Here is a 22487-nt window from a genome sequence, read left to right as displayed (position 1 = left end):
TGGGATATAAACATTGGGTTGTTATTTTACCTGAAATACACAATGTCCTCTACTCCAACAAATAAATGTTTGTTTCTAGTTTTGTAAATTTCTTCATTGCCTTTTGTTTGGAATGCAGACTTACCTTATGAAGGTGCTTAAGGATTATATGCGTGGTTCTCTTGCACGTGCTGAATAAATCTAATTCAAATGCTGAAAACCCACTTGCTGGCCAACAGATTTTCTCTTAGAGTTTTCAGTACATTTATCTTGAGCCAGCCCTTTAAATATTTTGTTGACAGACTCAATAGAATATATGAAGAGAACGGATTCAGAATATTTGGGATCAATGAATGAAATCCATCTAAATATTCATATCTGTTGAAGCACCGTTACATTTAAAAATACTCTGATCTTGTTTATTTAAGTTTATGTTTATTTAAGTTTATGAAAGTATTTTTTAAATCATACAAAACAGGTTTGGAGAGCCTTTATGCATGAAGAAAAACGGTGGTTTGATTCATTCTAAAAATGGCTACGTTCAGTTACTTGTTAATTAATAAATGCATTAAGCACTAACGGCTCTGAGTGTGTGTTTCAATCCATCCATTGTTGTTTTGATGTAATAAAAAGTGTTGGTGGAGCATGCGGCAAGCCATTGCTGCTCCTTGCAACATTGTAAATACAACATCATCCTGCTAATCTGATATTGAGTGGAATGTACTGTTGCCCAGCCCATATATTGCAGCAGTGCATTGTACCCTACACCATCATTTCAAACGGTAGGACATACAGTGCCTTGCGAAAGTATTTGGCCCCCTTGAACTTTGCGACCTTTTGCCACATTTCAGGCTTCAAACATAAAGATATAAAACTGTATTTTTTTGTGAAGAATCAACAACAAGTGGGACACAATCATGAAGTGGAACGACATTTATTGGATATTTCAAACTTTTTTAACAAATCAAAAACTGAAAAATTGGGCGTGAAATTATTCAGCCCCCTTAAGTTAATACTTTGTAGCGCCACCTTTTGCTGCGATTACAGCTGTAAGTCTCTTGGGGTATGTCTCTATCAGTTTTGCACATCGAGAGACTGAATTTTTTTCCCATTCCTCCTTGCAAAACAGCTCGAGCTCAGTGAGGTTGGATGGAGAGCATTTGTGAACAGCAGTTTTCAGTTCTTTCCACAGATTCTCGATTGGATTCAGGTCTGGACTTTAACTTGGCCATTCTAACACCTGGATATGTTTATTTTTGAACCATTCCATTGTAGATTTTGCTTTATGTTTTGGATCATTGTCTTGTTGGAAGACAAATCTCCGTCCCAGTCTCAGATCTTTTGCAGACTCCATCAGGTTTTCTTCCAGAATGGTCCTGTATTTGGCTCCATCCATCTTCCCATCAATTTTAACCATCTTCCCTGTCCCTGCTGAAGAAAAGCAGGCCCAAACCATGATGCTGCCACCACCATGTTTGACAGTGGGGATGGTGTGTTCAGCTGTGTTGCTTTTACGCCAAACATAACGTCTTGCATTGTTGCCAAAAAGTTCAATTTTGGTTTCATCTGACCAGAGCACCTTCTTCCACATGTTTGGTGTGTCTCCCAGGTGGCTTGTGGCAAACTTTAAACGACACTTTTTATGGATATCTTTAAGAAATGTCTTTCTTCTTGCCACGCAATATACGACTGATTGTTGTCCTATGGACAGAGTCTCCCACCTCAGCTGTAGATCTCTGCAGTTCATCCAGAGTGATCATGGGCCTCTTGGCTGCATCTCTGATCAGTCTTCTCCTTGTATGAGCTGAAAGTTCAGAGGGACGGCCAGGTCTTGGTAGATTTGCAGTGGTCTGATACTCCTTCCATTTCAATATTATCGCTTGCACAGTGCTCCTTGGGATGTTTAAAGCTTGGGAAATCTTTTTGTATCCAAATCCGGCTTTAAAATTCTTCACAACAGTATCTCGGACCTGCCTGGTGTGTTCCTTGTTTTTCATGATGCTCTCTGCGCTTTTAACGGACCTCTGAGACTATCACAGTGCAGGTGCATTTATACGGAGACTTGATTACACACAGGTGGATTGTATTTATCATCATTAGTCATTTAGGTCAACATTGGATCATTCAGAGATCCTCACTGAACTTCTGGAGAGAGTTTGCTGCACTGAAAGTAAAGGGGCTGAATAATTTTGCACGCCCAATTTTTCAGTTTTTGATTTGTTAAAAAAGTTTGAAATATCCAATAAATGTCGTTCCACTTCATGATTGTGTCCCACTTGTTGTTGATACTTCACAAAAAAATACAGTTTTATATCTTTATGTTTGAAGCCTGAAATGTGGCAAAAGGTCGCAAAGTTCAAGGGGGCCGAATACTTTCGCAAGGCACTGTATGTCCTGTTAAAGCTTACTGGCTGACGAAGGACAATAACGTAGGTTGCCTATTTACATCAGCTTATGATGTACTAGTTGTTTTACAAAAATTAATTGATGTCAATTGATATATTCATGGTATAAACAAAATACAGAATTTTGCATTATAAAGTTCAAACTATAGCCTACTAAGATAAACCTGGCACAATGCTGATTGATATAGGTTATGAGCAGTGGATTGGTCTGAACCACTTTAGTAGGCCTGATGAGTTATGAGAAAACAATCAGAAAAAGTGATGGGAATATTAGATTTTGAAAAGCAAATACTTAAGATTGAAAATGTAGGCAAATGCCGACATCAGTGGACCTGTGTGAGGGATGTTATGAAGAATTGGGGAGTTTTGAAGGGGCTGATACAATGTTGTACTGTTTAGGCCAAGCAGGGCTCCTGTTACCATTTGTAACAGGGAACAACTTATTATAGCTTATTATATTGCCAACTGACCTTCAAATAGGCTATGCAATATAAGGCCATTTGGGATAATAAGCGCATCTTCATTGAAGAGTTTATTATAGGCCTATAATAGGCTAGATTAAAATACATACAGTTCCAGTCAAAAGTTCAGACACACTTACTCATTCAATGGTTTTTCTTTATTTTTACTATTTTCTACACTGTAAAATAATAGTGAAGACATCAAAACTGTGAAATAACACATATGGAATCATGTAGTAACCAAAAAAAGTGTTAAACAAATTAAAATATATTTTATATTTGAGATTCTTGAATGTAACCACCCTTTGCCTTGATGACAGCTTTGCACATTCTCAACCAGCTTTATGAGGTAGTCACCTGGAATGCAATTAACAGGTGTGCCTTGTTAAAAGTCAATTTATGGAATTTCTTTCCTTCTTAATGCATTTGAGCCAATCAGTTGTGTTGTGACAAGGTAGGGGTGGTATATAAAAGATAGCCCTGTTTGGTAAAAGACCAAGTCCATATTATGTCAAGAACAGCTCAAATAAGCAAAGAGAAACGAAAGTCCATCATTGCTTTAAGACATGAAGGACAGTCAATCCGTAAAACTTCAAGAACATTGTAAGTTTCTTCAAGTGCAGTCGCAAAAACCATCAAGTGCTAGTTTTCATTGATTTTAAACAACATCAAAGCCTATCCAGCAGCATTTATTTTTATTTATCCGTTATTTTACCAGGTAAGTTGACTGAGAACACGTTCTCATTTGCAGCAACAACCTGGGGAATAGTTACAAGGGAGAGGGTTGGTCCAAAAAATATTCCAATGTCCCAGGGCAGTGATTGGGGACATTGCCCTGTGTAGGATGCGGTCTTTTGGAGGGGACGTTAAATTGGTGTCCTGACTCTTTGTGGTCACTAAAGATCCCATGGCACTTATTGTAGGGGTGTTAACCCTGGTGTTGTGGCTAGATTGCAAATATATCCCTCATACCATCATGGCCACCTAATCATCCCAGCTTACAAATAGCTCATTCATCCCTCACCTCTCACCTGTAACTATCCCCAGGTTGTTCCTGTAAATGAGAATGTGTTCTCAGTCAACTTACCTGGTAAAATAATGGCAACAAAAATGCAAAAATCCAATTTGTCTTCCAGGGACTTCAGCTCATGAGTTTGTCCAGCTGTTTTCTCCTCCAGAAAATGTCCCCCCCCCCCCCCCCCCACCCCCCACCCTTCACTTTGGGGACGTTGGTAGAGGCCATTGAGAGAAAAGGTAAGATGGCTGTGTAATATCAGAACACTTGATTCTGGGGTGTTACAGGGAATTTGCCAAGATAAATAGCAGCATTGCCCAGAAAATATGCCACATAGTGCTTTCAATTTGGCATGAATGTATCAGTTATCCATACTTACATGTAAACCAATGCTTTGGTAGGGGATATTTTATGCATGACATGACATATGTATACATATATTTCTTTAGATTTTATCATGATCGACTTCGATCCCTATGGTATAGAAACAGTGACTTTTGAAAGTGTTTATCAGCTAGGTGAGACGCTTGGGATTTGATAGGAATTCACCTTTCCGCTCACACCTCTACTCCTGAATACCAGTCAACCTTTCCTCCCGCCATCTGGTCTTAGACCCTTCAGACTTAGCACTCCTAAAAGGGGCTCCTTGGCCTCTGGGTAGCATGTCAAAGGCCAGGTTAGCGTTGAAACGCGCCGTGTTCCAGTTAGCGTCTCGCCCATGTGTTTTTAGCTCCGGGTGATGTATTTTGGATGTTTATATATGTGTTACTGACCCACTAATCCAGGCATGCCAGGAGAGAAGAGACTATTTCAGAAGGGTGAGTTAACTTGTGTGTGTGTGTGTGTGTGTGTGTGAGAGAGAGAGAGAAACTCATGCAGGTTTGGAGTGTGAGACTCTGAATAGGCCACCTGGCTCCTTGGCTGCTGGCAGTCAGAGACAGAGCCTGAATGTCGGTAAGACCCACTTCCTCTCTTACACCTTATGTCTGCGCATGCATGCGCTGTTCTTACATTCATCTTTTGCTGAGCTACACAAGTTGGTATAGTTTGTTGCCATGGTCGGATAGAGTCATCCATTCCAATGGGATAAAAAGGGATTTACTCCCAACCCTGTGACTTCAGTGATCTGTGCTGCTGTTCATACTATAGCCTTGCCTATTGAGTTCAGTTAAATAGGTTCAATTCCAACTTAACTCGAGGGTTATTACCATGCTGCCCTTGTGACTCCCACTCCTGGAGGATCCACTGCATGCTCTATTTATCTTTGCTCAATTTCAACAGTGGGCCAATAACACAGCCTGTGTTAGTGTAGAGAAATAGGCCAGCCTGTTTAGAAACCCGGCTCTGCTGTTCTCCCCTCTAAAGACAATCCAGGGATTTTCCTGCCGTTGAAATACTTGGGTGCTCCCATTGAAATACTTTTTCGGGTCGCCTAAGTCCAAACAGTGTAAAAAAAAATGGTTGATATATGCTGAACAAAAATATAAACGCAACATGTAAAGTGTTGGTCCCATGTTTCATGAGCTGAAATAAAAGATCCCAGAAATTTTCCATATTCACAAAAATAATATTTCTCTAAAATGTTGTGCAGAAATTTGTTTACATCCTCGTTAGTGAGCATTTCTCCTTTGCCAAGAAAATCCATCCACCTGACAGGTGTGGCACATCAAGAAGCTGATTAAACAGCATGATCATTACACAAGTGCACCTTGTGTTGGGGACAATAAAAGGCCACAGATTTCTCAAGTTTTGAGGTAGCATGCAATTGGCATGATGACTGCATGAATGTCCACCAGAGCTGTTTCCAGATAATTGAATGTTCATTTCTTTACCATAAGCATTGTTTTAGAGAATTTGGCAATACGTCCAACCGGCCTCACAATCGCAGAACACGTGTAACCATGTCAGCCCAGGACCTCCACATCTGGCTTCTTCATTTGCGGGCTCGTCTTGAGACAACCAAAGAATTTCTGCACAAACGGTCAGAAACCGTCTCAGGGAAGCTCATCTGCGTGCTCGTTGTCCTCACAAGGATCTTGACCTGACTACAGTTCAACGTCGTAACCGACTTCGGTGGGCAAATGCTCACCTTCTATAGCCACTGGCATGCTGAAGAAGTGTGCTCTTCACGGATGAATCCCGGTTTCAACTGTACCGGGAAGATGGCAGCGTGTATGGCATTGTGCAACTTCACACAGCCAGTGAAGAGGAGTGGGACAACATTTCACAGGCCACATTCAACAGCCTGATCAACTCTATGTGAAGGAGGTGTTGCGCTGCATGAGGTTTCCTGATCCACAACCTTAACCTTTTTTTTATATTTTTTTTTTATTTTTTTTATTTTTTTTAAAGGTGTCTGTGACCAACAGATGCATATCTGTATTCCCTGTCATGTGAAATCCATAGATTAGGGCCCAATCCAGTTATTTCAATTGACTGATTTCCTCAGAAGAACTCAGTACAATTGGCAGTACGATTGCATTAAATGCAATAGAATTGTCTCTACAAGTTCATGTTCCGATTGATATACGTGTATATCTATAATTGCATGACCGTTTGTTTCGACTGGAGAAAGTGAACAGTGTGTGTTTTGTAAGATCTGTTTACGTGGAGAGGCTGTTCCTAGAGTTCATGTGACCTGGGACTTGCTGCATGTGCAGACAGAACAGGTGTAAGCTAGACCCCCCCACCCACCCACCCACACATACCTTTAACATGACACAGACAGATAGAACAACTCAGATTCTCCCCTCCTTGTGCTCACACATGCCAGACACTTTCCCCACAGTCTATCTGCTCAGATCGAGAGACTTCAGCCGAGCCAGGCAGGCCTTTTCAGACAGCTGTTGTTTGCTAGCTGAGGCGTGACAGAGCAGTAAACAGCACCCAGCCAGTCTGGCCTGCCTGCCTGTCGCAGCGGTGGAAGAGAAGGAGGACGTTATTTTAGGCACTCAGACACTGTCACCTGTCGTAGGACGAGTCTGGACACTGTCTCCCAGACAGCACACTTAGCCGCACCAGTAACACTTGCCACACCACAACAACACTCTCTGGAGACCTTACAACAGAACAGGAGAACCAGCGATGTACACAAACGGACTCTGCAGTGTCTGAATTAACGACTAAAGTGGTCTTTTACAGAGCTCTCTGGGCCTGAGATGGGCCAGTACGACACCCAGGCTCTCTCAGAGGCCCTGATGGGATTCCTGCAGGACCTGCCATCCCCCGTCATCCCAAAGTCCATCTATCCCCGCCTGAAGACTACCCTGCAAAAGGAAGAAGGTAACAGCACCTTTAGCACTCACATGCTTCTTCATGTATCTTGTCAAGAACTGATGCAAGGAGCATATTCTACTTGGTGGCCAACAAAGCTAAGGAAAACTATTTAAATGCCATCATTGAAGCACACTATCAGGACTGTCAAAATAATTGTGTATATTTTGGAATCCCTTAGAAATGCAAAGCAAAATATGTTCATTTGGCATTGGATAGAAAATAATGTTGCTTACTTACCATTGTGTCTCACAGCCAAGGCACTAAGATTGTCACTCAATCTCCTTGCTGTTTCTTGTATCCAAGAGTTGTCCGTCGGGGAGACAGGCAGGCGTTTGCTGAAGGCTCTGGAGCCTCCGGCTGTGCCCCTGCCGAGCCTGCATTACCTACTCAGACACCTGGACCGAGTGGGCCAGGGCTTGGCCCACAACGGCCAGAGCTCGGCCCACAACAGCCTGGACCCCCACACCCTCGCATTCCTCTTCAGCCCTCTTCTGCTCACCACTGGGTCAGTTTCACATTTAAACAAAATACTGTACCTATGTTGGTCATAAAACTTTCAGACAAAATATTTGTTTTTACTTAAACTCAAATTTAGACTAATCTTGAAAGAGGATAAAAACCTGCCATCTTCATATACGGCAGGTCCCTCTGCCACTTTCACGAGGGCTTTGTTGTGCCAGCGAGACAGGGAGAGAGACACACTGGCCAGCCCACAGACACAGAGAGGAAGAGAATGCATTAACAGTGCCAGCATCTTCTTGAGCGCATGCTGTTGTCAGTCTACAGAGTTCTGGCTGTAGGAATGGGCCTCAGATTGAGCCAGAAAGAGATTGAAGCCATAACACCTGTCTGTTCCATAACACTATTCTCTATAGTCAGCAGAGTATACGTCCCCTCAGCACCTTTCCAATGTCCCACATGTTAGTAACTGAAGTCCTATTATGGCACCCATCCATCTGGTACTAATGTAAAATATGAACCCCGCCACCCCCGTATCGCATTGAACAACTCTCTTTCCACCGTCAAATCAAAATCAAATCCAATTTATTTATATAGCCCTTGCTGATATCTCAAAGTGCTGTACAGAAACCCAGCCTAAATCCCCAAACAGCAACCGTCCTCTGAATGACTCTGAATGACTTACGTATGAGTGTATTTATTTGCATCCAGGTCAGAAGAAGGTCATCAGGTTCAGGTGCTGGAGAGGCTGCTGGTGGCGAGGGCCTGGGAGCTGGACCAGATGTCATCAGGTAAACACACAAGCTCACAACAATTTAGCACACTCACTAATGTAACCCCCTCACCAGGCTCGAATGTGACTCTCACCATATTACCTTAGAATATCTGAACAGCATGGGGTATTAGGTGAGAAGGACATCTCCAATACGAATCCCTATTGTAAACTCGCTAAGGATATGACAGAGTATTAACTTCAGATAGAATGATTATAGATTTTTGTTGTTATATAAGGATGTGCTTTCCCATGCATTAAATTAAACTGAAACAGTAATTGACTCCACCAATGCAACAGACATAAGGGTAAAGATGTGTATTATCACATTTTCAATGTACCACATCAAAATAAATCAAAAGAATAAACCCCAATGAGTCGTTGTCGCGCGTTGGTGCTCCAAAAACATTATGCCATACATAAAGTCCCGAAGCGCCCCACCGTTGTAGTTACCCACTACTCGTTGATATTTCCTCACTGAAGTATAGCAGTTCCCAGCAGGTGTCCTCACAAGATCCATAGCAAGCACAGCTATCAATGCCGACAGTACTCCTTAGCAGCAACAGATATCCCATGGAAACATGAACTCGTTAATCTTCCACAAGCAATTCCCTCCAGGTCTCGCACTATTCTAGGCTAACCTCGAGCTGTCAAATACCTCCACGACGCGACGGTAGCTTCAGCCTCCAAGTGTTTTTTCACAAAAATAATAAAAACTCTTATCAAATCCGTATGTCCCTTCAAAACTCGGTAGATATGGGTTTTGTTCTATTTTTATCGTCTACTTTCATAGAGCTGTCAAATACCTCCACAACGCGACGGTAGCTTCAGCCTCCAAGTGTTTCTTAACAAAAAATAATAACTCTTATCAAATCAAATCCGTATGTCCCTTCAAAACTCGGTAGAAATGGGTTTTGTTCTATTTTTTTATCGTCTTTCATAGTGTAATGACCCTGGGTTTATAAGCGCGGAAATCGACTCTGCCGTCTGAGCATACTTTTGCGGTAGAGTCTATAGCGCGCGGACTTCGGGCTTGAAGGTCGAGGGTTCGAGACCTGCTCCCTGCTGTTTCATTACATATGTGTCAGAAGTGGGATTAGAAGTAGGTCGTTACATTTCTCTGTCAATGTCTCTCCCTCTTTTTTCAACGTCTCTTTTCCCAGGCTTCCTGTTAACCAGGTCAACTCTCCCATTGGCCACAGCTTAACAAGCTACCTTATTGATCAAAACTTAAACTTAAAAGTAAATCAGCCTATTCACTTGTACATTAAATAAATATTTATTAAAAATAAATGCATTAATGACATTACAATGCAGGAGCAATTCGATCATATTTTAAATCTAATACCAATTAATTATAACAAATAAACTTATACTTGGTTTTAATAAGGTTATTACACTAAAAACCCATCTTTGCCTCCTGGGTAGGTTTTGATTGGATGTCCCACTGTATTTGTAACACCACCACCTATTGATTTCTTTGACAGCCCTACCTTCCAAGCCTTCCAAAACCAAAGCCATGGCATCTTCTGTCGTCAATGGGGATGGCAGCAAGATGGCTGATGCAGAGTGGTACTGGGGAGACATTTCCAGGTAAAATGTATAAATAATGGATATCCACACTTGGTTATTTACAGTTGAAATCACGATCTTCTGTTTCAAGAAGAAAATATTGTCACTCGTCTTACTCAACCATCTTTAATTACATAATCATGCTATATATTTGTATACATTTTTCCAGAGATGAGGTGAATGACAAGATGAGAGACACACCAGATGGCACTTTCTTGGTCCGAGATGCCTCAAGCAAGGTGCAAGGAGAATATACATTGACTCTCAGGTAAGGGTATTAATAATGAAGTCTTTCTAAAAGTGACTATTTTGTCCCTCCTAAAATACACTCCAAGTTTGAGCTTGCCTAGTCACTCATTTGAAGTGCAATGGCATTTTACCACTTTGGATAGCTTCCTGAGTCTTTCACAGAACCTCAGTAATGTTGCACAACGTCTCGGGACTTTTCTAGGAAAGGAGGAAACAACCAGCTGATCAAGATCTTCCACCAAGGAGGCAAGTACGGCTTCTCTGAGCCGCTGACCTTTGCTTCTGTGGTGGAACTCATCCTGTATTATCACCACGAGTCACTGGCCCAGTACAACCCCAAGCTGGACTCACGGCTACTGTACCCAATCTCCAAATATCAGCAGGTAGGCTCATTCTGTTATTATTATTATAGTGTTCTGTATCCTGTTCTGAAGGGACTCAGTCTTGGTTTGGCTTCTGGGCCATATCTTAATGGGACTCCTTGGTTTTTAAACAGAGATGTTATAAGAGATAAGGAATGTAGCCTTCGAACAGCACTCCGATGCTTTCTGGAAGGCCCTACATTTCTTATGGCACATTGCGTGAAGGAAAATAACCCATGGCATTCCCAAGAGCACTTAAGCTTGTCTGAAATGTCCCCAAACAATTCTGTTTAGGTGAGAACAGTTTGCTTGCTGCCGTTCTCTGTTTGAAATGCACTGAGCCCATATTGAATGCACTTTATCTCAACATCTCAAGTGCTGTGGTCAGTTAGTGACTTGTGGTCTCTGTTGTTTCCAGGATCAGGTGGTGAAAGGGGACAGCGTGGAAGCAGTAGGAGAGCAACTGAAGGTGTACCACGAACACTGCCAGGAGACGAGCCGGGAATATGACGTCTTGTATGAAGAGTATACTCGCACCTCTCAGGTACATATCCAACACTTATGTTTTTCACTGTCCCATTTGGATCTGGGCTCCATAGTATTTGAAATGAGCACAATATCGTCTGTTTTCCCTGTACTTCAGGAGTTACAGATGAACCGCACGGCCATCGAGGCCTTCAACGAGACCATCAAGGTCTCAGAGGAGCAGTGCGAGACCCAAGAAGGCTATAGCAAGGAGAAAATTGACCAGTTCCTCAGGGAGGGAAACAGCAAAGATACTGAGAGGTATCCACAATACATTGCTTGCTCTAAGATTTTCCTGTTGTGATACAGGCTTTGAACTAGCCCTCTGATTGACTATCAAGCTGGTCGTGATCAGGATTTTAAAGTGGGGGACCTAACAATGTTGCCGCTCCATCTCCCAGAATCCAAAGTAATTGGGATAAGCTGAAGTCGCAGGTGACTGAGATCCATGACAGGAAGAGGAAGCTAGGGCAGGACCTGAAGGAGCATGCAATGGACAACCGAGAGATCGATAAGAAGATGAGTAGCCTGAAAACGGACCTCGTGCAGCTGAAAAAGATTAGAGACCAGTACCTGGTGTAAGTTATACCCTTCTACCACACACACACACACACACACACACACACACACCAATATTTAGGAACATGGCAGTCCAACAGTTTGCTTGTGTTAACGTCCCAGGTGGCTCAATCAGAAGGGCACCAGACAGAAGAAGATTAACGAGTGGCTGGGGATCAAAAATGACATGGAAGAGTGAGTGAAACCAATGTGGCCATTAGCCAGTTGTAATGTATTACCACTTATTATCATGTCGCATCGTGCATCGTATTGACACTGGTTTCCTCCCCATGTCAGCCCTTCCTCCCCTCTACCTCCCAGCCTGTATTCTCTGGTGGATGAGGAGGAAGACCTGCCGCACCTCGACGAGCGCACTTGGTACGTGGGCGACATCACGCGCAGCCAAGCCGAGGAGTTGCTGAGGGGAAAGGGTGACGGCACTTTCCTGATCCGAGACAGCCAGTCCCAGAAGGGCTCCTACGCCTGCTCTGTAGTGTGAGTCCCGTTAGCCTGACCTGGGGTCTGCAAAGCCTTGTTAACACTGGCAGTTTGAAGTGACTCAAATCTATTTTTTTTTTTGCATATTAGGGCTGGGAATTTACGATAAGTGCTGATACGATATGTATTGCGATTCTCACAATTCTATATGTATTGTGATTCAATACTGTGATTTTATTGCAATTCAATGTTACAAAATATTGCTTCTGCAGAGTGGCAAGAGAGAGCCATGAGAAAACAAGTTTAGCTCAGTCATGGAAATAAAAGTGCTGAAAACATATTGGGTCCCTATTTAAAAAGAAGATGGAGAACAGGCTATGAAGGAAGAATACTGGCATTTTGGTGCAGGTACAGAAAACTAGCGCAAACATAATATTGCGATATTGCCAAAACGATACGATATATCATCAAAAATCATATCCGATATGTAACTATTGATTTTTTTCTGCAATCTGTATTGCATATCTGATTTCAATTCGTTTTTTTCCCCTTGCAGTCTGAACAGCCAAAAAGCGCATGGAATCAAATATTTCAAACCACATTTCAAACCACCTTTGTAGGTGGTTTAAAATCAGATACCAATCTGATTCCTGGCCATGCGACTTGTGTCTGTACGGTCAAATCTAATTTATTTGCCCTTGTGTGGTTTTTAGACTGTTATTTGGCATATATTATTGCTTGCTAGCTACTCTGTTGACAGTTTGACAATACCATGTGGTATCTAACTAGCTTGTTAATCGTTTACAAACAAATCAGTGAATGTGCTAGAAAGCTAAACAGCTACCTAGCTAGCTAGTTAACTGCTGTGGCTAGCCAAAAAGGACTTGTTTTGAAAGTTCATCTTATCCTTTAAGGCTTGACATGTTTTCTTACACTATCATTTTGAACATTCAAAGCAACTGGGAGACGTCCATGGCAGGCACGAGCACCACCACCAATCAGCCTACACCACTGCACACATACCCCGTCATTAGGATTACATCTAGCATAGCCATGTCAGCAAATGACTGCTGTATGAACACACACAAATGCAATTTGGTCACTTGTAACTTGCTGTTTGACAGTCAGTATTCCAAAACAGATTTGAAAAACAAAACTGATTTGAGCATTAAGGCTTGCCGTGTGAACAAGGCTTTAGTGAACACAGAATGATTCGGGTTGGAATACGGTTAGACAGTTGGATGGGGTTTAGCCAGGTTTATCAGATGTTTTCCGGCCTCACCTGCCGAGATGCTGAAAATCTCAAATGCATAGGAAATATCGGGACCATCTAAAAACATGGTTGGTCAATCTTATCCTCAAAGGGCCGTTATGGGTGCAGGCTTTTGTTCCAGCAAGCAGTAACACAACTGATTCAGCTCTTCCAAACCTATGGAATTGGAGAACATGGTATTGGTATTTATTTATTTTGATTCAAAGCCGCGAATGAGTGCTGCAAAAAGCTTTGCGCTGCCAAATAGCCTACAAAATATGCCTAACCTAAACATACATTTAGTTGCCTAAATAAACCAGTACAGTTCATAAGTAAATTAATAAATAGCTCAGGTCTGGAAAACACTGTGGTAAATAAAGCAATTATTTTTGCGGGGGGAGGGAGAGAAACCAAAAGGATAGCCAGCGTTCTACCTCCCCCTTATGATAGTGTGGCGCAATGACAGAACGAGGCAATTTACCACAATCTGCCACCATCTACCACAAACACGTCACAGCGTAAGGAACCACTGTAGCAGGAATGTTTATGGCGTGTAGATCTTGATAGTAGTCCACTTCTGAGGTCTTGAAAAACATTTGACAAACTGTGGTTTTGGGGTGAAATATCACTTTTACTGCTGTGTTTCGGCTAACCAAAGGTTCTGTTCTTGACTTCACATATCTGTACATGCAGTGTGGACGGGGACATCAAGCACTGTGTGATATTCAAGACCTCCACGGGCTACGGCTTCGCCGAGCCCTACGACCTGTACAGCTCCCTGAGAGAGCTGGTGCTTCACTATAGACACACCTCCCTGGTCCAGCACAATGACTTGCTGAATGTAACTCTGGCATGTCCTGTCCTAACCCAGCGGCAACCCAGATGAGACGCAAGATAACCCGGACAGGGCCTGGCACACACAGAGGAAACACACAGAACTCACAAAGACCACAAACCCTCACTTTTCCCATACAAGAAAACAAAAAAGCAAACGGCTTTCTGTGCGCTGGGTTTGAGAGGAGGGGGAGGGCGGAGTGGATTTTGACATGGAAGAGCACATTCACGTGTTCTATTTTTGTTAAATCTCTACAGCACTGCACCGTTTTTTGGAGAAACATATTTCAATCTCTAAAAGTAATTGCTGTAGATTCTTTTGAAATCGACTTTGAAATGTATTTCTTTATTTTTCTGTTACTTTTTTCTACAGTTAAAGAGGGGCTTTTTGCGAGAGGGTTTGATATTCAAGACACGGAGAACAAAAAGACCTGCCAGCGCTTTTCTGTTTACATTAAACCTTGCTCACATTGTCCACTGTGGTAAAATGCTTAAAGGGATTCTCCCGTACTTTTGACTACTTTTTAGCCAGTAGTTCTGAAAGAAGCGCTCACAAGCCAAAATTGCGTACTACGTCTATGTGCACCACTTCATTCCTTTCTGTCTTGCTCATTTGCAACTTGCTAGCTGTTACTGACATGGCGAGGGGCTGAAGCTCATTGGTGGAACTCAAATTACTAGGGGGCTTGCACAGGAGGGGGAGGATTTTGGGGGAAAATGGCGCAGCACAGCTTCCAGAAAAACAGTTGCTTTCAAACTAGGGATTTTGTGGCTAATTGAGGGAGAACAGTAATTATTAACTGTCAATGTTTTATTTATTTACTTCAAGTACATATTAATACAAACACAAAATCCACAGTGTTGGGTAGCACACATACACAAAGAAAGCATTCTATCTGCTCTCTTTGTAACCTTTCATGCTATGTGCCCTTTCACAGTAGAACATGGTGGAACACTTGGTGGTGAAAGTGCCTTCTGTTCTAATCCTCTGTCTTCCATTATTTCTCTGTAAATCAGAGTCCGTGTGGATGCCTGGCCCCAATCAGATGCCAAGTGTTTTGTACAGCACTGTGTGTGAAACTGGAAATCTGAAACGGACCTCACTATTGATGGCCTTAGAGCAGATGGGCAACTCCCTCAGAGTTGTACCTGGCACTACTGCCACTGCCTGCTCAGAGTGCACACTTCTGGTTTCCCAGGTCTCAATCAGTTGCTGATTTAAAGGAAAGACACTATGAAGACGAAACTTGCATTAGTGTGTGTATGATGGTGGTGTTGGAATTGTCCATGTTGAAAATGGATTTATGTTCACATTTTTCGAGCCGATCATTGGTAAATCTCGTCGGGGGATGAGTTTCTTTCTGTTGACATTAGGTTATGTATGCTGTATGAACTGAGGTATTTGTCAGTCTCTCGTTAAGGTATAAGTAGCCTATTTCAATGATTCAAAACGCATTTTCCTTCATTGGACCTTACCTGACACACTTTATGAATGCACTTATTTCTCAGGACACAAGCTTCCAAATCTGTTTGTGATGCTAACATACACAAGATATTCTTGTTAGATTTCGAACAAACTACTTTGACAAACTGATTAGTACTATGCAGCGAGTTCGGAGACCACTTGATGACGCCTCGTTATCGACATTGATAACCCTCACATTTGTCGTGTATGAATCAGACCTTTAAACAAGACTAGAGGAGGTATTGAGGTAGAAATCCAACGGCAGGGACACAGAAGGTCATAAATCATTAGCTTTTGCACGCAAGAATCTCACTTGATTTAGAGATCTTGTATGGTATTATTATCATGTTCTTAACCTAACCAGAAGCAGGGGTGACGGGGTTATTGGTGCTAGAAGTGGACGATGTCTTGTATAGTATGATGACATTGCATTGGTGCATTTTATTGCTCACTATTAGGAGTGATTCAATTGCCCAGCATGTTGGGATTGGTGAAAATGTATGTTTTATAACGGTCAACATTGTTTGTTTTGTGTGTTATGTTAATCTGGTAAACTTGTTTCTTATGTGTATCTGGTAGTTAGGAGAAAATGTCTCTTTGGAGAGAGATGACAGATGAATAGTCTGTGTACTATTTACTGAACATAGCATTTCAGCCAGAGTCCTGCTCAGTTAGGCTACCCTTCAGGTCAAAGGATCTTTGAAAACTGTGAGATTGCATTTTTTGGGGGGGGGGCATGTGAGAGAGTACTGTATGTAAATAGAGAGAGCAATCCCCCAAAAGTTTCCGGTTGATTTTGAAATTGCACTTGCAGTGTAAGACCATGCTTGTTCTCCAACGTGTAGACAGTCTTTTCAACGTGAGCCAGGCTCAGAGGAATTGTTATATATCTCCCCTGGCCTTTTCTGTGTGCTTGGGCCCATATTGGAGATTATGACTATCGTCCATTGATTGGAGATTATGACTATCGTCCATTGATTGGAGATTATGACTATCGTCCATTGATTGGAGACTATGACTATCGTCCATTGATTGCCCCACAGACTGTTATGACAGTGCAGCATAAAACACCAAAGCTTCTTCAGCTTGTGAGAGAAAGTGTGTGAGTGGGTAAATGTTTGAGGTTTGAGTCGGGAGGTTGCCTTGCCAATATTTATAATTTGGAACTGTAAATGCACCACAAAGACATTAATATGTTTCAGGAGTTTTATTACAATTGGACTTGAACATGCTCATTTAATAACCGGCTATGATAGGTCAGGAACACTCCTCATCGTGGACATCTCATTCATTGTAAGACAAGGATGGCATCATTGAAGAGGCACTTTTAAGGGTCTGTTTGAAATGGGTTTTTATGAAAGGCCGTTAAACCCGTCTGTGTTTCAGTGTTTTTGTTATTTGTTCATCATAACCTGAACAGATTTCATTGAAGAAGCTAATATGAATTTTTTGGATCTTCTTTACATTTACATTTAATGTGTTTACAATCTCTAAATAAGCAAATAGATTAAAAAGACTGTTTTCTAACGATCTATTTGTCTGCTCAAAAGCATATCTAGAATGAAATTCTGTCGTAGTGTTTGTTGTATCTTGACTTTCAAATGTTTTTAAGACTGCTTGGTTTTTAACTTTTGCATTTGTGAAACTGTAATTTATACAACCTTGACATAAGTTGGAGTTAAGTACTTTGAAACATGGAAAACCCCCCCAAAACATTGCAAAATGCACTTTAAAATTGACTGTAAGCAACATTAGTCCAACTCTGTAAAATTGTTATTGCATTACTTTCTGGCTGCACATAAACAATGGTATGTTTTCATGTTGTATTTGTTAGACTGGTAGTTTTGTATAGGACTAAATTAACCATTTGTTAAAAAGAGTATAGTTGTCAAAATACCTTTTTGTTGACATTTTTACCGACAGTTTTCTGAGAAAAGTAATCCCTTGCTCAGAAGGCAATTGAGTGTAAACGTTTGGAGAATTGTGATATCTACTGTCAAAATGTGGTCAGATGGTCTATGATGTTCCTCACTGTTGTCTTGGCAATTTTCTGTGAAGTTAGTTACTACTGATGATGGACTGCTTTATTTAGGTACTGCTTTGATGTTGTGACTGTATGTATGTTATTAATTATCTATTAGATAATTAATCAATCAATTAAGAAGGATTTTACTCTGGCCTAAGTTTTATGTTTGTTCTTCTGTTTTGTTTTGCCAACCAATTTGTCTCTACGTAAAGAGAAGTGGTTGAAGAGATGAAATGGCTGTTGTAATTGCTGTGGGATGTCCAATGAGAGAGTTTGGCTTCTCAAGTGGTCACAAAAATCCATCTCGTTAGCACATCCTGAGGATGATCGTAATCATTGGTGGGAGGAGCTCCAACCCACTGGCTTTTCAAATTGGTCAGAGTGTTGTCTGAGATAAGTGTCAAGGAAGGGCTTTGGCTTCAGTACCTGTAAGCAACATGACGTTTGCACCCGTATTTGTCTCTTTCTTCTGCTCTACTTTCAAGAAATCCCAAGGAAAGTCGAAGCCCAAACCGGCTTGTGAATGGGTCATCAAGGATGATCATCAAGTTTGAATAACTGCACTGAGACATTATTATAATGACTGCTGGGCTCAGTTTAGGTTTGTTTTATCAAATCTATTCAAGATTTTTTTTCTCTTGATTCTGGCTTGAAGTATTTCATCTGTCGCAGTTGAATGATTAAAATGTCATTTTCTACTACATCAAATGTCCTTTTTGTGTGTAATATCACCAAGCATTAAGACATTCTCCTGCAATATATGTAAATGTCAGTGTATATCCCATATTCCCAAACATTGTTTTACAGGATTGTGGGTTCAGTTTAAATTGATGTTCAAAGAGTTCCTTGTCCATGATTGAATGAGTCATGCTTTTGAAATTGAGCACCAGAGGACCTACATTTCGTGAGGGCATGTGACTGAAGCCAAATGTCAATGAGAATGTGACGCCAACAAGCTGTTTTGTTTCGGTTCAAGTTATCCCTTAAATGTGTCTTCATGAGAATTTCAAAGCCCTCCATTTTACTATGATTTCTAAACATTCAACATGTAACTGGGGGTTGGAAGTTGTTTTGGTTCCCACAATATTCATTCTCAGGTAAATGCCACCCCAATCCGGGGTGGCTCCAATATGGAGCTGGGGGCCAGACTCTGGTTTTCACACATTGACACATTACACAGTTTTTACAGCATGTACTGTTTGCTGTCAATTATTAGTATCTTTCATACACATTTTATCCTTGCGACCCATTCCATACATCTGTTTGCCATGAACATCCAGGAGGAGGGACTTTGCTATAAAATGCTGTGGTATTGTCCTGCTGGTTGGGCTCTCAACGAATCACCAATGGGGGGGCTAGTTGACAAGCTCCATTACTGCAGTAATTAAATATTAAAGTGGACTTGTTTTTGAAGAAATGTAAGTCTCTCCTTTTGATTAGAATGATTCCACGACACGTGCTTTCCCTGAACATGTATCACACGTGTTCATGGATCCTGTCTAGGTTCAGAAGCAGTGTCTAGAGCTCAATGCCACCAGGCCCAACTTGGCGGTACCCCGAGTGTAGGTGACCCTGTACTATGAGAGCTTGTGTCCAGGCTGCAGGGCCTTCCTCACCCAGCAGCTCTTCCCCACCTGGGCCATGCTCCACGACATCATGGACGTCAAATCGGTGCCCTACGGCAATGCACAGGTAGGCCTCTTCTCGAAGTGGAGAGCACTGGGTCAGGTTCAGTAGGGCACATTTTAAAAAGTGAAGTTCAGGTTGTACCTCCATTTAGGCCTTTTGATGGATCCGTGTTCAGTTAGACTACTGAGTGAATAAGAACATTAGAGAAATCAACCGTAATCACAGAAGTGAATCTTGTGTTGTGTTAATGCTGCAGTCTTGTTCCTGGTGTTCTTTCACGGGAGCTTCCCTCAGGGATTTCTCCCTTCACCTGTCAACATGGAGAACCAGAGTTTCATGGTAACATGATTGAGGTGCGCCTGCCAATCAAATAGCAAACTGCTTGTAACCTGAAATATTGTTCATTCATGATTTAATACCTTCCACTTAGGCATATTTTCTACATTCAGTGGGTCGGTACTCAGCATTCCCAGTCATTTACTGCATGGAATCTGCAGCTAACGTTCTTGATGCTGCCCAACCTGTGAGTATTGTACTGTTTTTAACTTAATGTTTTAGCTGTTGCATTTTTCGTCATTCAAAATGCATTTGTGCACTTGTTTACATCAAGGGCTCTGGTTGCATTCTGTTCTCATCTAGTGCTTACAGCTGCACGTCCCCTCCATGATGTGGGACAGTGTAACGTCCTGTGAGTAGGGAGAGCTCGGCTTCAAACTGATGCATGAGAACGCCCTGAAGACCAAAGCTCTCAGTCCGGCAAAAACACACGTCCCCTGGGTGACTATTAATGGGGTAAGAAGACCGTGCCGGGACTGAAACTAGGTGCACAATGTAGATAACATGGCTATAGTACAACCAGGGGTGAGTATCTACTGTTTATCAACAATGGGGTTACCGAGTAATATTTTTTTGACAGGATACAGTGCTACTTAAAACTCTTAAGTGTATAGCCAGCCGGTCATGCAATTAAACACTGTGCCGATGTCAAGCCTGTACATTGACATTCCACTTCCTCCTCCTTTGCTGCTTTGCAGGAATACACAGATGACTTTCAGGACAAAGCAATATCTTCGCTTTTCAACTTGATCTGCAAAATGTACAAGGTGAGTAGCAGGGGGGTTACTGGTCCTTGTTTGAGGTTTAATATGAATTACATTTAAAGTCATAAACTGTGGTCAACATGTACTTGGTCATGGGCTGAGCTAAAATGTAATGACCACCCATATTTGTCCACGGGGAGGTAAGCCCCCTGTCTGTACTGGGGCACAGAAGAAACTAGACACGCGTTTGTACTGAAACCAACAGTCATGTTTTGAAATATTTTGTTACAATATAAGTACCAGCTTCCCTGATTAACTTGAATGGTCTTTCAAAAACATCAGTTGCTGAACTGTATTTCATGAATTGAACGATTTAAATATATATATATATTTTGTCAGTGTGATTCTACAATACTCTGTTAAATAACTCCCTATGTATTGATAAATAAACCCAATGCTAACAAATTGAGGTTCATTGTTTTGTATGAACAGTTTGTAAATATCTTTCAAGCCTCCATCCAGAAAGCTTAACCCTCAAGCTACCAACATATTTGACATGCATCGATGACCAACTTGGGGTCATTTTGAAGCTATTGGAAAAAGCAACAATCATGGCAGAATATCAACTTCTTGTCAACATCATTAGACATGTAATGTTATCTGTGGAAAAACCTTTGACTTATTTTAAAATTAATTTGCATATCCTGGAGAACAATGTTCCTTTTATGTGCAGCTTTTTTCAAAAGTACAGGTAACATAGTGTCTAAATATGGTTTTGGGCCACCACAAGCCGCTAGAACAGCTTCAATGCGCCTTGAGGTAGATTCTACAAGTAATTCTATAGTTTGGTTGAAAATGCTATTTTAGGCACTGCTACAAAAAGTGTTATTGCGTTGATCTGGTGACTGACACACCCTTTAAACACCGTATGGTCCTTTTGAGACCCCTCTTTCAAAGTCATAAATCTCTTTTTCTAGCAATGGCAGCCAAAAGACTGGGCACAACCAACATTTTTTGCACACGTTTGTTAGCCTTTCTCCTTTGCCAAGATAATCCATCCACCTGACGACTGGTGTGGCATATCAAGAAGCTGATATAACATCATGATCATTACACGGGTTCACCTTGTGCTGGGGACAAGGCCATTCTAAAATGTGCCGTTTTGTCACAAAACACAATGCCACAGATGTCTTAAGCGTGATCATTGCACAGGTGCACCTTGTGTTGGGGACAATAAAAGGCCACAGATGTCTCAAGTTGAGAGGAATGTCCACCACAGCTGTAGCCAGAGAATTGAATGTTCATTTCTCTACCATAAACTGCCTCCAATGTCTTTTTAGAAAATTTGGCAGTATGTCCAACCGGCCTCTCAACCGCAGACCATGTGTAACCACGCCAGCACAGGACCTCATCTGTCTTCTTCACCTGCGGAATTGTCTGAGACCAGCCCCCCGGAAGTATTTCTGTCTTTAATAAAGCTCTTTAGTGGGGAAAAACTCCTGATTGACTTGGCCTTGCTCCCAAGTGGGTGGGCCTATGCTTCCCCAGGCCCACCCACAGCTGTGCCCACCCACAGCTGTGCCTTGCTCCCAAGTGGGTGGGCCTATGCTTCCCCAGGCCCACCCACAGCTGTGCCCATGCACAGTCATGTGAAATCCATAGATTGGGGCCAATCAATTGACTGATTTCCTTATGAACTCTAACTCAGTAAAATCGTTAATTGTTGAATGTTGCGTTTTATATTTTTGTTCAGTATAAGTGTTTCTAAAATCCTCGATGGGGAAAAATAATTGGAAACATTTCCTTGTTTGACCTCTAGATTTTATGGGTATTATGACTCATACTGTGGTTGGTTATTTGAAACAGCTGTATAGTGCTTGGGTAAAAAACAAAACGTGCCCCCAGGGTGGTGCCCCAGGACAGAGTTTGGGAAACCCTGCTCTTTAGAGCCCTAAATCTAGACCCAACCAAGATTTATTATATTGAAAAGATAGTCGAAGTGATGGCTCTAACAATGGAAATGTCCTCAAAAATGGAAGGCAGGCAGGAGGAGGCGAGATCAGGTGGGACCAGTGGCGACTCGTCATTCAGGGCGTTTTGAGCGGCACACTTAGGTGGGCTTGCCTGTTTTGCTTGTTATTTTGCCATTAATACATGTCACATATCAGTT

The 22487-nt window shown here is 41.8% G+C and overlaps 1 protein-coding gene and 1 pseudogene across 1 annotated transcript; both read left to right on the top strand.

Moving 5' to 3' along the window:
- Positions 1–4725: 4725 nt before the first annotated feature.
- Positions 4726–18351, top strand: LOC110524144 (phosphatidylinositol 3-kinase regulatory subunit gamma). The gene is made up of 13 exons (XM_021603517.3): positions 4726–4814; positions 7002–7142; positions 7440–7641; positions 8307–8386; positions 9855–9960; positions 10109–10207; positions 10391–10571; positions 10969–11094; positions 11194–11336; positions 11477–11653; positions 11757–11828; positions 11931–12128; positions 14017–18351. The coding sequence occupies exons 2-13, from the start codon at positions 7019–7021 to the stop codon at positions 14207–14209; spliced, it is 1701 nt and encodes a 566-aa protein (XP_021459192.3). The 5' UTR covers positions 4726–4814; positions 7002–7018; the 3' UTR covers positions 14210–18351.
- Positions 18086–20573, top strand: LOC118964716 (gamma-interferon-inducible lysosomal thiol reductase-like; annotated as a pseudogene).
- The last annotated feature ends 1914 nt before the right edge of the window (positions 20574–22487 follow it).

Source organism: Oncorhynchus mykiss, chromosome 5 (genome assembly GCF_057628025.1).
Source record: "Oncorhynchus mykiss isolate SJ-2025 chromosome 5, ASM5762802v1, whole genome shotgun sequence".
Taxonomy (NCBI): Eukaryota; Metazoa; Chordata; class Actinopteri; order Salmoniformes; family Salmonidae; genus Oncorhynchus; species Oncorhynchus mykiss.
Note: the sequence above shows the minus strand (reverse complement) of the source record. Positions and strands in the feature narration are given on the sequence as shown.